Source organism: Triticum urartu, chromosome 3 (genome assembly GCF_003073215.2).
Source record: "Triticum urartu cultivar G1812 chromosome 3, Tu2.1, whole genome shotgun sequence".
Classification (NCBI taxonomy): Eukaryota; Viridiplantae; Streptophyta; class Magnoliopsida; order Poales; family Poaceae; genus Triticum; species Triticum urartu.
In genome coordinates, this window is record NC_053024.1 from 233,563,183 (window position 1) to 233,578,606 (window position 15,424).

Consider the following 15,424-nt stretch of genomic DNA (forward strand, 5'->3'; position numbering starts at 1 on the left):
TTGGACAAGCCAGGAGTAGTCTAGTCCTTTCATGTGCGTGTAAATAAAAAATAAAATAAAAATGAATAAAAAGGAGGAAATGACATTGGTACTTTATTCACAAAGCCCATATTAAGAGTGGCAACAGAAATGACATGATACACCGTTTTGTGAGAAGTTAGCTCATAGACTCCTACGTGTCGGTGTGTGTTCGCGTTTGACTTTTTTTGCATTAGAACAGACTTCTTGTACATATATTTTATCTTCTATAAAAATATGATAAGTCATTGATGTACTTTAAAAAAAAGAATGACATTTTTGCGAAGCCGCGTGTTCAAAGTGGCAAATAGCCGATTTTCTTCATGCCCAGTGTAGCCGTCGGCCCGAACCACAAACCCCCGACCGCCGGGGCTTATCCGCTCCTCCTCAGCTCAGCTCAGCTCGCTCCCCCAAACTGCCACGCCATGGAGGCGGTCGCCGCCCTCGACGCCCGCGCCCTGTTCTCCCCTCCCACCGCCCTCCCCTCCTCCCCCTCCCCCCACCTCCGCCTCGCGGCCCGTCCGCGCGCGCTCGCTGCCTCCCCCGCCTTCGTCGCCGCCACCCCCAAGCAGCGCTTCCTGACCCCCCACCCGGACCCCGCCGGTGGCCGCGGCACCAGGGATGTCGTCGCGATGGTACGAGGAGCTGCACATCGCTGCTTCCTGGCTGAATCTGCACCATGGCTCATCCAGCTGGGTAAACTGATTGCCGTCTTCTTGCTTGGCAGGTTATCCCGTTCCTGAGGGGAACAGCGTTTGAGCAGCCGCCGCCGGATTTGGCCTCGTTCCTTTACAAGAACAGGATCGTGTACCTGGGGATGTGCCTCGTGCCGTCGGTGACGGAGCTCATGCTCGCCGAGTTCCTCTACCTTCAGTACGAGGACGCGGAGAAGCCCATCTACATGTACATCAACTCCACCGGCACTACCAAGGTCGGTGCTTCTGCTCCACCTATTGCTACATATGATTGTTGCTACAGAAATGAGCGTGTCTCCAAAACCTCCTTCTAGCCTTGATAGTTAATGCTTAGGTATGAAATGCACCTCAATTGAGGGTAGCCTGTGGAGTATGTCGATCTTTAATACCCGATTAGCATAATATGTTAACCCGTTCAACTTCTTTTACTAGTCGTTGGATGATTCAGATAGCATGCAGTTATGCATATTTTGTTGAAAATGATCATAGAGAGGTCAGACTTCGGAAGTTATAATGATCTAAAAAATGAAAATTTGCTTATATCTTTCACCTACAGTTTGTTAAGTTCTCTTTTTTCTTGCAGCACATTATCTGTAACAACTCGATAATCTTCAATGTACTACCAGAATTTTGTTCTATTTTAGGTCTTCAGATTGCACTAATACATTTATCTCCTTGTTTAGAATGGCGAGAAATTGGGTTACGAGACGGAAGCTTTTGCTGTATATGATGCTATGAGGTCAATTCCTGCCTACGTTTTCCCCCATGCTCACCTCTTTTTACGCATGTGCTCCCTTTGTTCCAAAATAAGTGTCGTGGTTTTCGTTTGAACTAGAACCATGACACTTATTTTGGATCGGAGAGAGTACCTTTTTCTGTAACTAATTCCTCTAGATTACATCCCCCTTGCCGTTATTTTGTGCATTTTTAACGAGTAAATTGCACAAAACCGCCACTTTGAAGGCTAGGTTTGCGAAAAACACTACAATACAATTTTTTTTTTTGCAAAAAACACCATGTCTATGGTAATCTTTTTGCAAAAAACACTGATCGGCGGATCTTGCTCAGTTAAGTGAGTTTATGACAAATGGGGCCCGCCAGTCAGGCTGACGTGGCACCAATTTCTCACACCGTTACATGAAAACGTTTGCTGGACATGGGGCCTGCTTGTCAGCCTAACAAGCCTCTCCTGGGCATTCCATCGAACAATTTGCGTGCAACGACTATGGCGGGCTCTGCCTCGTCTGGGGGCAGGACGGGCGACCTCGGTCGGGGTTGGGACGGGCCGCGGCAGTGAGCAGCAGGCAGCGGGCGCGGCGGTTGCGGCGAACAGCGAGCATGCAGCGGCGCGGCGAGCAGGCAGCGGGGCGCAGCGGGTGCGGCGAACAGCGAGCACGCAGCAGGTGCGGCGGCGGCGGCGAGCAGCGGGTGCGGCAGCAGCGAGGCGCGGAGGCGGCGGCGAGCAGCAAGGCGCGGAGGCGGCGGCGAGCAGCGAGGCACGGAGGCGGCGGCGAGCAGCGAGGCGCGGAGGCGGCGGCGAGCAGCGGCTGCGGAGGCGGCGAGCAGCGGCGGCCGTGGCGAGCAGCGAGGCACGGCGGCCGCGGCGAGCAGCGGGCACGGCGGCCGCGGCGAGCAGCGTGCGCGGCAGGAGCGAGCGCGACGGGAGGTTGACGAATCAGTTTTCTTTTTGTTTCAATGACAAGTGGAACCCACGGGGCCACACATGATGATAACGTTAGCCAATGTCGCCGTTACTTAGGCTGTGCCATGTCGGCCTGACTGGCGGGCCCCATTTATCATAAACTCACTTAACTGAGCAAGATCCGCCGATCAGTGTTTTTGGCAAAAAGATTACCGTAGACATGGTGTTTTTTGCAAAAAAAATGTATTGTAGTGTTTTTCGCAAACCTAGCCTTCAAAGTGGTGGTTTTGTGCAATTTACTCATTTTTAACCGATCATGACTTCTATACTAGCTGCTAGTTCTTTCTTCATATGAAATGTGCAATATTGTTTTTGACATGCTGAAGGTATGAATACTGCAGGACCTCATTAATTGCATTTTGTTGGTAAAATGTGGAATCATCGCCCTTTAAGTTACATATAGAATTATTGGTGGTCACAAATATGAGCTTACTGTTACTGTAGAAGAAGTCTAGAGCAATCTTGCCTTTGCCTTCATAACCATTAGTCAGGTGGACTATTTCTACGCTGTGTCGTGCAATAAATGATATCAGATGTGAACACATGCAGATTTGTTGTATTCAAACCTTCATCAAACGACAATAATATTTCTCCAACTCGTCCCCTTTTTTTGAGCCAGTGGGGGAACGACAACTGCGTCTGGCTCGGTTTACTCACAAATATCCTTTTTACTATTAATGAAAAACATTTTGTAGGAGTGTTAAAACATAGTGTAGAAGAGCGTTATTATTATTTCCCACATAGTTTACCCTCATCTTCATCACTTCCATATTTCTGCCCATGTTCTCCGCAGGGTTGTTAGAAGGGGAGCCTTGGCGCAGCGGTAAAGCTGTCGCGACCATGAGGTCACGGGTTCAAGTCCTGGAAACAGCCTCTTGCAGAAATGTGGGGAAAGGCTGTGTACTATAGACCCAAAGTGGTCGGACCCTTCCCCGAACCCTGCGCAAGCGGGAGCAACGTGCACCGGGTTGCCCCTTCTTTCTCCGCAGGGTTGTTTGATGTGGAGGACTGGTGGTCACTGGTGTCTGGGAACAAGCCCCAAATAATGTAACCTTGACCCCTAGTGTGCAAGAGCCTAGAGTTGACATAGAAGAGGATAAAACGGCACTTGATGCTCCCTCCTGACTGATCACACTATCTCTCCCATAAGACCTTAACCGAGTCACAAGCCCCAACTCCCTGTTTCTAACTCATCACTTGCACCCAATTCACCTCTGATTCACTTGAACTGTGTTATGGACCAACATTATCTTTCTTGGCCAAATGCTAGCTCACTTCTCCCATTTTGCATGATTATTAATATAGGGTAATTGTTTGGGACAAACTGTGCATACATATTCAGCTATCGTTATGATCTGTGGCTCTGTGCATGCCAAAGCTATGCCAAGTTGCCAACACTCCCCTGCATCACAAATATATAAAGATTTGGACACACGACGGCCTCCAAGATGCATCCTTGGCGACTGATTTATATGGAAATATTTCTAAAAGGCTATACGAATATTATCACATACACATTTAATATGGTTATTTTTTGTGTTGGAAATTCAATATGGTGAATCTACTGCTACTATTTTCATATTGACAATATCAATAATTTACATATTTTGTTAGTCGAAGTTAGGAAAGTTGCCTTGGCGCAACGGTAAAGGCTGTTGCCTTGTGACCATGAAGTCACGGGTTCGAGTCCTGGAAACAGCTTATGTAGAAAGGTTCTTTATCAATTATGCCACTAATTGTGTCCCACTACTCAGTATTGCCACTAGGAGTTTCGACTGCTCAAAAATGCCATTGATTCATTAGGCGCATGCTCAAAAGTGTCACTACACCACTACTGTCAGCTCAAAGCCCGTTTACCATGTTATATGACTAAAATACCAATGGACCCACATGTTAGCTCTCCCTCTATCTCACTACGGTAAAGTGTAGGTCCCATTCGATCCCCAACAATATTCTTATTTTCCTGTAAAATTATTCGCTTGCTTACTCCTGACAAGTGGAGGCCACACTTATCATTATGAGATAGAGAGAGCTGACATGTGGGTCTAGGGGTATTTTGGTCATATAACATGGTCAACGGGTTTGACCGTAACGGTGCCCAATGACATTTTTGAGCAGACATATGATGGAATGATGGCATTTTTTATGTGTCTAATGGCATTTTTGAGCAAGCATCTCATGGAATTATGGCATTTTTGAGTAGTTGTAACTTCTATGGCAGAAGTGAGTATTGGGACACAACTACTGCGAACTGTTTATTAAAAATTCTGTTATTTTAAGAGCCATTGTCAATACCTTACTCCCTCATCCAAAAAGATATTCTTAGTTCTTAATCATGTCTAAAGATATGCGTGTATCCTAGAGCTGCGCCTAAGCTCTTGATCGTATTCTCAATTTCGGCAATTAAGTAGAGTATTCAAGACAGCTGCCGAGGACAGGGGACTAGACCTCGTGACCTAGGACTCATCTAGCGCCGCCGCCGCCACCCAACACCGCAACCAGATCCCTCCTCGGCTGCCACCGCCTCCGCCGCACCTTCCTCCCCAGCCACATCTTCCTCCCCTCGTCGCCGCCTGAGGCACCCTCCGGCAAAGTCCGGATGTCTCCGGGGAAGGCGGCGGCGGGGCCCTTTTCCGGCTCCTCGGCGTTGGTATAGCGGCCGCGATCCATGTATCCTGGGCGGTGGCTCCTTGGTGAGGCCTTCCTGTTCGGTGGTGGCGGCGTGGAGGACGGGCCGGCTGCAGGCGTGGTCTGTCCTCCGGTCAGATCTGATCTGGTCGGAGTGGCCTGCTCGCTGCGCGCTGGCGGTTCCATGCACACGATGCAGGCTGGATGTTCGTTGAGCAGATCTGGGTGAAAACCCTGCTCTCGAGTAGTTGCCAAGGCCGGCGATGGAGGCACTCTTCTGTGTCGTCCCCTTGTTGAAGGCATCGCCGTGGAGATGCTCCACACCTCTATCCGCTACCTCCGGGGGAAATCCTAGATCAGTTGATCGGATGACGGTGGCACTTTTGTGTCGTTCCCCCCTTGGGGCGTCATTCTTGGAGGTGTGCATTTATAACGCCCTCGATGCGGCTATATCTCCCACGTGTCGAAGCACGACTTAGAGGCATAACCGCATTGAAAGCAATGTCGCAAGTGAGGTAATCTTCACACAACCCATGTAATACATAAGGGAAAGAGATACATAGTTGGCTTACAATCGCCACTTCACACAATACATGAATATAACATTACATCATCCAGATACACACAAGGTCCGACTACGGAACCAAAATAAAAGAAGACTACCCCAAATGCTACACCGATCCCCGATCGACCCCAACTGGGCTCCACTACTGATCAACTAGACCGAAACAACACAAAGGACAAGATCTTCATCGAGCTCCTCCTTGAGCTTGGTTGCGTCACCTGCACGGTATCATCGGCACCTGCAAACTGGTTTTGGAAGTATCTGTGAGTCACGGGGACTCAGCAATCTCACACCCTCGCGATCAAGACTATTTAAGCTTATAGGTAGGGTAAAAGGTATGATGTGGAGCTGCAGCAAGCGGCTAGCATATATGGTGGCTAACATACGCAAATGAGAGCGAGAAGAGAAGGCAAAAGCACGGTCGAGAATCTATGATCAAGAAGTGATCCTACAGCAACCTACGTCAAGCATAACTCCAACACCGTGTTCACTTTCCGGCTCCGCCGAGAAGAGACCATCACGGTAACACACGCGGTTGATGTATTTTAATTAAGATCAACTTCAGGTTTTCTACAATCGGACATTAACAAATTCCCATCTGCCCATAACCGCGGACACGGCTTTCGAAAGTTCAAATCCCTGCAGGGGTGTCCTAACTTAGCCCATCACAAGCTCTCACGGTCAACGAAGGATATTCCTTCTCCTAAGACAATCCGATTAGACTCGGCATCCCGGTTACAAGACATCCTCGACAATGGTAAAACAAGTCCAGCAAGACCACCCGATGCGCCGACATCCCGATAGGAGCTGCACATATCTTGTTCTCAGGGAAACACCGGATAAGCAATCCGTACAACTAAAACCAGCCCTCGAGTTTCCTCGAGGTGGCGCTGCAAGGGGCTCTAGTTTGGACCAACACTTAGACAAGCACTGGCCCGGGGGGGTTAAAATAAAGATGACCCTTGGGCTGGCCTAACCCAAGGGAAAAAGAGGCTAGGTGGCGAATGGTAAAACCAAGGTTGGGCCTTGCTGGAGGAGTTTTATTCAAAGCGAACTGTCAAGGGGTTCCCATTATAACCCAACCGTGTAAGGAACGCAAAATCCGGGAACATAACACCGATATGACGGAAACTAGGGCGGCAAGAGTGGAACAAAACACCAGGCATAAGGCCGAGCCTTCGACCCTTTACCAAGTATATAGATGCATTAGTTAAATAAGAGACATTGTGATATCCCAACAAAATAACCATGTTTCAAACATGGAACAAGCTCCAATCTTCATCTGCAACTAACAACGCTATAAGAGGGGCTGAGCAAGGCGGTAACATAGCCAAACAACGGTTTGCTAGGACAAGGTGTGTTAGAGGCTTGACTTAACAATATGGGAGGCATGATAAGCAAGTGGTAGGTATCGCAGCATAGTCATAGCAGAAGAGCGAGCATCTAGCAAGCAAAGATAGAAGTGATTTCGAGGGTATGGTCATCTTGCCTGAGATCCCGCAAGGAAGAAGGACGAGTCCATGAAGAAGACAAACGGACGTAGTCGAACGGATCCTCACACACACGACGTTACCGGATTACCGAGAAGAAGTACACCGGAAAGAAAGCAAACACATAGTAAACAAACATTACATAAGCATGGCACGATGCGCAAACAAGTATGATGCATGTCCGGTTTAAAGAGGCATGGCATGGCAAAATGCACAAACAACCCTACAAATTAAGTGGAGCTCAATATGCAACTCCGTTGCATATTGATGAAACACCACGTGACTTATTTAGTTCGATCTTGTTTATGTACCCAACAAGGTTAAATGTTGTTAGCATGGCAAGAGGTGAAGCATGATGAAACTATCTAATCTAGGCAAGTTTAAATGAGGCTGGAACAACAACAAGTCCGGAAACTCCTCATATGCATATATTAGGTTTGGTACTGTTCTGCCCTAAACACAATTTTAGGGTTGTTAAACATGCAAAGTGAGGCCACCATGTTAAACTATGCATTTTTCCACCCCATTTACATATAAAGTTTGTTACAAACCGAGTTACGGTTATTTAGTTAAGAAATAAAGCATTTTAGCATGGCAAGGGCAAAATTTAAACAAACAACATTTTAAGCATTTTAAACATAGATGAAAGTGGCATATTATTAATCTACACATAATTCTAAGCATTTTTCATATATAACTTGTTTTAATATGATGCACCGTTTGGGAGATAAAATATGCATGAACAACAGGGTTTTTTTTGTAAAACAGTCGTCTCTGGAATAAAGGCTAAAATCGCAGGCAGGGAAAAAATGATATGGGCCAAAACTGGCTGGCCCAACAGAGAAAAAAAAAAGGAGGGCGCTCGGGGGGGCGGCCTCACCCATGGGCCAGGCCCAGTTCGGAGGGGAAGCAGGCCGGCCTGGCAGGGCACGCTGGGCCTTGGCGCTTGTTCTTGCTGGCACTGGAACGGGTCAACGCGGGGAGCGAGCGGGCGAAGCAGAGAGGCTCGACAGGGGCGCTAGCAGCAGGTCGACGCCGCGGGGCGAGGTGGCGCTGTACTTGGCGCGGTCGTCCTGTGAAGGCGGCGCCGCTTGAGGCGGGGTTGGGCTGCAGGTCGCTGGCGGGAGCAGAGCAGGCCTTGCGCGGGCGAGTGGCTCGGTCAACGGCGGAACTGCTGCGTTTTCGAGGCGAAGGTGAGGCATGGTGTCGGCGAGACATGGCACGGAGGAAGGAGGTCCGGCGGGGCCCGAGGGCACAGGGCGTCGGGGTGGCCGGATCCGGCCGCGGGAGATCGCCGGGGTCTCGTTCCCTGCCGGATCAAAGCGGAGGCGAGCCGGTGGACATGGAGCTCCATGGCGCGGGGCCCCTGGTCCAAAACAGAGTGAGGGAGACTGAGGTGAGACGAGGTAGGAGCACGGGAGAAAAGAAGAATGCGGGGGCGACGGGACTGGCCTGGACAGCGGCGCATGGTGACGAAGACGAGATGCTGCTGTGCGAGCAGAGGAAGAGCTCGACAGGGGCTTGGGCGCTCGCTCGTGGCTGACTTTGGGAGCAGGGAAGGAAGGCGCGAGGAGGCAGGGAGCTCGAGGTTGCGGAGGAGGAGCGGCGACGACGATGTTGCTGTCGCCGGCGACGGCGAGCTTCGGCCCGACGAGGCGAACGGGGTCGCGGCAACGGGAGGCTGCGAGGACGGTGGGTGTCGGGCAGAGGAGGAAGAGGCAAGGCCTCGGCACGGGCGCAAGGAAGCTTCAGATCGGGATCTCCTCTCCCGATCGAATTTGGAGGAGGAGGCAACGGCGAGGTGGATCGAGTGCTCGGGGTCTGGGAGAAGGGGCTCGGGCTCCCGTTGGTGGGTGGAGGAAAAATGAGGAGAAGGGGATCCCGAGGTAGATGCGGTAGGTGGTGGCGGCTCGACGGGACAAAGTCCCTAGATTTTAGGGTTTGTTCAAAATGACTAAGGGTGGACTATATATACATCACAGATTAGGTTAGGGGCTACCTCGGTCCCTCTGATCGGAATCGGATGGTCGTGAAATAAAAGCTTAGGGAGTCCAAATGAGAAAACGGTGACGTTTTGTAGATGTTTGGGGTTGATCCGGACACAGCGGTACCGACTGTCCGGGTCGGGTCCGGGACAGATTTCGGACGCGCGCGGGAGGAGGTCCGCGGGCTGACGAGAGAGGTTAGGTAGGGCCTGGCGGTGAGAGGTAGTGCAGAAGGCAAAGGGCTGAGAAGAGAGAAGAGGAGAGGCTCGGCGACTGTTTTCGAAGACCGACGTTTGACCGACTATAATGCCGCTATAGTTATCCGTTGGGGCGTCAAACGGACTCCAAATGCGATGAAACTTGGCAGGCGGCCTACCGGCAACAAAACAACACCGCACGCCAACTTTCAACCCATTCTGAGAACATTTTCCGGCCACTTATAAAATACTATTTCGGATGTGCCGCGGGCACGTGCAAGTGTGTCTGGGCTCAGAACGGACAACGGATGGAACTGGGGAACCCGGACGAATGCAAGTTTTGAAAACATGATGATGCAAAGCACATGATGACATGACAAGATGCAACACGCAAGCGAATGACAAGGCAACAACAGCGAATAACTGGAAGACACCTGGCACAACGGTCTCGGGGCGTTACAGCATTGGCTCTAGGGACCAGCGGTTGGTTTCCGCAGTGGATCGGCGTTTCATGTGACACATCGACGACGTGGCGTAGCAGGGTCTCGGCGACGGATGTGTGATGATGGACGCGCGTAGGGAGGTGGCGTCGTTTGGCGTTGTGGTGGTGTCGTCGGCAGGCCTGGCAAGGTGATGCGTCAGTATCTTCTCTGAAGATGGATTGGTGGAAGACGGCGGCGACGGTCTCTGCAGTGTGCGCATGCGATGCTCGCTGAGAGTGCGCCGGACCAATGTGTGACCCATACCCAGCAATTCGGCTTGGGTGGGGCCTCTGGCTTTACATGTTGGACTTTGGTATGAGGTCTGGGCGGCCCTGACAATCTGCACCCCTTCATCCAGTTGATAGGAGTAGCGGCAGTTGTTGCCAAGATGGTGGCTTTAGACTTGTTGATGTATTACTTTGTAAGGTCTTGGTGAATAATTAATAAAATGGCTGCATGCATTGTCTTGATGCAGAGGCCGGGGGTCATCCTCCTTCTCGAAAAAAATGCATGTATCCTAGCAATTCCAGCAATACTTTTGCAATGCTGTCTTATATGTATTCACCAAATGCAGGTATGTCAAAATTCCAATTTTCACACTCTGTATTGGCAATGCATGGGGAGAAGCTGCTTTACTCTTGGCTGCTGGTGCTAAAGGTAACCGTGCCGCACTTCCATCATCGACGATAATGATGAAGCAGGTTATTTCTGTTCCTTTTGATGATAGAGATAACGTATTAATTTCTATCTTAGATGGTTATACTGCACACGAGTAATTAGATGATGAAGGCAGAATATCGTATTATATCCTTCTTAGATTGTGGTAAGTATATGCACACAGGGTATGGATATTGCCATTTTTGCCGTGTTGGAATGCACATGCCCCTTCATCCAATTCCAATGCATGTGCGACCAAAATTTTCGATAGCTCCTCTAAAAAAACCGATAGTTAAAATCTTGGTTTAGTTTGCTTGGGCACCAAAAAACACGCCGATACTTCTTTTGTTAACACACTTAGCTGTGTACAAGATCCTTATTCTTGTTTATAAATATGAGGCTAGATTGTCTTACTCTTCTGACCTGCAATGTGCAGCCAATTGGTCGATTTCAAGGTCAGGCGACAGATGTTGACATAGCAAGAAAGGAAATACGAAATGTGAAGATAGAAATGGTACTTTTCACTTCTTCCGGAAAGAAAGAGCTGATAACCTCAGTTTGAAGTCAAACTAATTCAGCATTATTTACTGTTAACATGTTCATATTATTCTAGTTACCATGGGCTCATACCAACTTGTGCAATTCTAGACTCCTATTTTCTTCAATTCTTTGGTTTTTGATAATCAATAGCAGTGGCAGTAAGGATTTTGTTGTACAACATCTGCTCTATTATTTGTAAATGTCTTCATGGTTTGAAGATTGAAGATGCTTCATTCAATTTCCAAACGTTGCCACGGTCACAGCACATGAAGTATGCACTAGTTCCCTGTGTAGCATTCTTTGTATCAACTTCAGTCATAGTTCCTGGCTTGAATGAGCTCTCAGATACTCCCTCCGTCTCATAATGTAAGACCTTTTTTGACACTGATTGTGTCAAAAAAGGTCATTAATGGGACAGGCGGAGTATTTGATAATCTTTCATTAGCAGTACAACCTGCATATATTTTAGAAAAATCTCTAGGGTGTCCACATGGTATGGAAATATAGGCTTATGGCTTTGGGGAGAGGACAATGGTTGCTGTCATAGGGGATCCCTGTTTGTGTAGAGGGCCCTGGATCCTGAATAAGTAAGCATTTTTCATTTAAAGAAAATTAAGCATATTGCCCATACAGGGATGTAGAAGTATCATAGTTTATGGTTATATTTTTGCTTTCTGTACTAGGAAATGATAATGACACCTCAATATTTAGTCATTCCAACAGCGATCCATGTAAAAAAAGCATGGTCACATGCAAATTTACTGGAAACCAAATTTTCCTATGGATAATGATTGCTTCTTGACCTGATGTGGGCAAGAATCTACTCCCTCTGTTCCTAAATATAAGTCTTTTTAGAGATTTCAATATGGACCACATACGGAGCAAAAGAGTGAATCTACACTCTAAAATATGGCTATACATCCGTATGTAGTCCCTATTGAAAACTCTAAAAGGTCTTATATTTAGAAACAGAGGGTGTAGTTGCTTTGCATGAAATATGGTGTGGCCTCATATGGTCTTACTATTTTGTACTGAAATGATGATAAAACCTTGTGATTTGGAAGAAGTTTGTTTGCACTGTTTTCATCCACGATACATAGATCACACTAATTGACCACAAAGAGAGAGCTGAAGGGAGATTCAATTATTCGAGGCCATTGGTTCGGTATAATGAGTTTTCTGACTCTTCTTTATGCTGTTCAGGTTAAGCTGCTGTCAAGACACATTGGTAAACCAATGGAAGAGATTGCTCGAGACATCAGACGGCCTAAATACTTCAGCCCAAGCGAGGCAGTGGATTACGGTATCATTGACAAGGTATGTTCTCACGAATCCCACCCATTGCAAGCAAAACGAACCTGTTTTAAGAGCAACTCATCAGTGAAACGCCATTGCAATTCTACAGGTGCTGCACAATGTGAAAAGCCAAACAGACGCCGGCCTCGTGTCCGAAGTCAAGAAAGAATTAATTTAACAATGGGGTGTTACACGTAGGCGTATTTTTGTAGCAAGATTTTTGGACAGGCAAATGCAATGCAGAAGTGTTAGGCTGGGGAATTCTGGTACGGGATTGCCGTTTTGATTTCGTGGCTCAATAATGCTCGTGTTTCTACGGTTGGGTCGATCTGGTTCCTTGAGCTGTGATTCCAAATGGTTTTACTTTCAGTCTTGTTTCTCTACTCCCTCCTCCCCATATTAAGCGTAGCTACGATTAAAACTATTCACGTCAGGGAGCTTAACTTGAGCATAGGACAAAAACTTTGCATGATATGGCAATGAAAAATTCCACATGGAAAAAGCCGTTGAGCTCCACTGTAGCGAGCCGAGCCTCTGAGCATTATGGCTTCCACCCACAATGTTTACGATGTCAAATTTGCCAACATCATTAGCATTTAACATTAGTGCCAACTTGTCATTTTCTCTCCGATGTAGTCAATGCCAAATGTCAACTAGATGGGACACATCATTGGTAAGGCTGACCATAGTGGGAGTAACATCACACTTTTTAAGATAATTTTGCTTATGTGGCACATATTTAATGATAAAAGAGGTGATGGTGGTAACTTAGTTATTGTAACATCACACATATCAAGACAAATGAGTCTATAGGCTAATAAATGAACTATAACAGGACAACACACATATGTTACTACCCACTGTGTAAGTAGTAACACAGTCTAGTAAAATGTAATGTTACTAGTCTAAGTTATTTCTCATTGTGACTAGTCTAAAAAAAATAAAGGAAAACATGCTCTCACCTCTACCATCATAATTTTACTCTAACTATCCATGCTCCCACCATAATTTATTTACGCTCGGACAAATTTGGCATCGGAGCATCTATACTTTGCTCCGGTTCCCAATTTCTCTAATACTCCCTAAAATTCTCCTGGGTTCTGTAGCAAGTGGCGGTGCTCTCTCAATGATGTCGGCGTGGGAGTTGTTCATCAAGAAGTGTTGGGTCGTCACAAGGTTGTCTCTTTATGTGGGTGACAACCGCCGCGGGCGGTCCTGACCCTTGCTGGAATTGTTGGTGGCTATTGTTATTCGGCTATGTTGGAGATGTTGGTTGGGCCGCGTTTCTCTCTATCACGCGGTCTGTCGGCGGTCCTCGGCTGGCGGCTACATGGCATGAAGCTACGGTGTGAGGCCACATGGATGGTGCTTGCTGATTCTTTCGTGGTGTGGAAATGTGTGATGCTCGGATGAAAATCTTGCTCAGCTTTGGTCGGGCCGACTACGATGCCGCCCGTGGGTGGCATACCCCTCCTTAGAGTTGTTGTCGAGGTAGATTCGACATTCTTCTCGCCCGGTTGGAGTGGTGGGTGTCTCCGGGCGAAAGCCTCAATTCGGTTGGATCGACACGATGGCGGTGTCCTCGACGTCGCTTCTTTGTTTAGAGCAATGTGTTTGGAGGCACGTCTTTGGTTCCTCGTTGCTCTCCTCCGGTGTTCGTCGTGGTCCTTTCTTGATCCTTGACGACGCTATGTACGACCATCGCCAGTGCGCCCAAGACATTGTGTTTCTCGGATCCGATCAAGTCCCACCATTTAATTGCCACCTCCTCTCAGGCATTCAGTGCGCCCAAAGACATTGTAGTCTCTGGAGGTGTCTGGCGTTGGTCGAGATGCGGTGTTGTTTTCAGTTAGTTAGGACAAACTCTTTGATGGAAATATTCCCTAGAGGCAATAATAAAATTGTTATTATTATATTTCCTTAATCATGATATAGAGAGAATGAAGGTTATTCCCTATGCCTTAGCCATAGGTTCTATAAAGTATGCCATGCTGTGTACCAGACCTGTTGTGTAACTTGACATGAGTTTGGCAAGGGGGTACAATAGTGATCCAGGAGTGGATCACTGGACATCGGTCAAAATTATCCTTAGTTACTTAAGAGGACTAGGGAAATGTTTCTCGATTATGGAGGTGATAAAGAGTTCGTCGTAAAGGGTTACATCGTTGCAAGCTTTGACACCGATTCATATGACTCCGAGTCTTAATCTGGATACGTATTGAAAGTGGGAGCAATTAGTTAGAGTAGCTCCATGCAGAGCATTGTAAACATAGAAATTTGCAAAATACATATGGATCTGAATATTGTAGACCCGTTGGGTAAACCTCTCTCACAAGCAAAACATGATCACACCTTAGTACTCTTTGGGTATTAATCACATAGCGATGTGAACTAGATTATTGACTAGTAAACTCTTTGGGTGTTAGTCACATGGCGATGTGAACTATCGGTGTTAATCACATGGCGATGTGAACTAGATTATTGACTCTAGTGCAAGTGGGAGACTGATGGAAATATGCCCTAAAGGCAATAATAGAGTTGTTATTATTATATTTCCTTAATCATGATAAAGGTTTATTATTCATGATATAATTGTATTGATTGGAAATGTAAATACATGTGTGAATATATAGACAATACAGAGTCCCTAGTGAGTCTCTACTAGACTAGCTCGTTGATCAAAAGATGGTTAAGGTTCCCTAGCCATAGACATGAGTTGTCATTTGATAACGGAGGCACATCATTAGGAGAATGATGTGATGGACAAGACTCATCCATTAGCTTAGCATATGATCGTTCAGTTTATTGCTACTGCTTTCTTAATGTCAAATACATATTCCTTCGACCATGAGATCATGCAACTCCCGAATACTAGAGGAATACATTGTGTGCCATCAAATGTCACAATGTAACTGAGTGATCATAAAGATGCTCTACAGGTATCTCCGAAAGTGTCTATTGAGTTGGGATAGATCGAGATTGGGATTTGTCGCTCAGTGTATCGGAGAGGTATCTCTGGGCCCTCTCGGTAATACACATCACAAGAAACTTGCAAGAAAGTGATTAAGGAGTTAGTTACGAGATGATGTATTATAGAACGAGTAAAGAGACTTGCGGTAACGAGATTTAACTAGGTATGAAGATACCGACGATCGAATCTCGGGCAAGT

The 15,424-nt window shown here is 47.2% G+C and overlaps 1 protein-coding gene across 1 annotated transcript; it reads left to right on the top strand.

The window, feature by feature from the left end:
• The first annotated feature begins 345 nt into the window (after positions 1-345).
• Positions 346-12,571, top strand: LOC125543718 (ATP-dependent Clp protease proteolytic subunit-related protein 4, chloroplastic). Its single transcript, XM_048707175.1, has 7 exons — positions 346-653; positions 746-949; positions 1,397-1,452; positions 10,337-10,463; positions 10,856-10,933; positions 12,163-12,276; positions 12,365-12,571. The coding sequence occupies exons 1-7, from the start codon at positions 444-446 to the stop codon at positions 12,431-12,433; spliced, it is 858 nt and encodes a 285-aa protein (XP_048563132.1). The 5' UTR covers positions 346-443; the 3' UTR covers positions 12,434-12,571.
• The last annotated feature ends 2,853 nt before the right edge of the window (positions 12,572-15,424 follow it).

Coding starts and splice junctions, on each gene's coding strand:
- LOC125543718 (XM_048707175.1), top strand. CDS start 444: ATGGAGGCGGTCGCCGCCCTCGACGCCCGCGCCCTGTTCTCCCCTCCC. Junction 654..745: donor CCAGGGATGTCGTCGCGATG/GTACGAGGAGCT, acceptor CTTGCTTGGCAG/GTTATCCCGTTCCTGAGGGG. Junction 950..1,396: donor ACTCCACCGGCACTACCAAG/GTCGGTGCTTCT, acceptor CTCCTTGTTTAG/AATGGCGAGAAATTGGGTTA.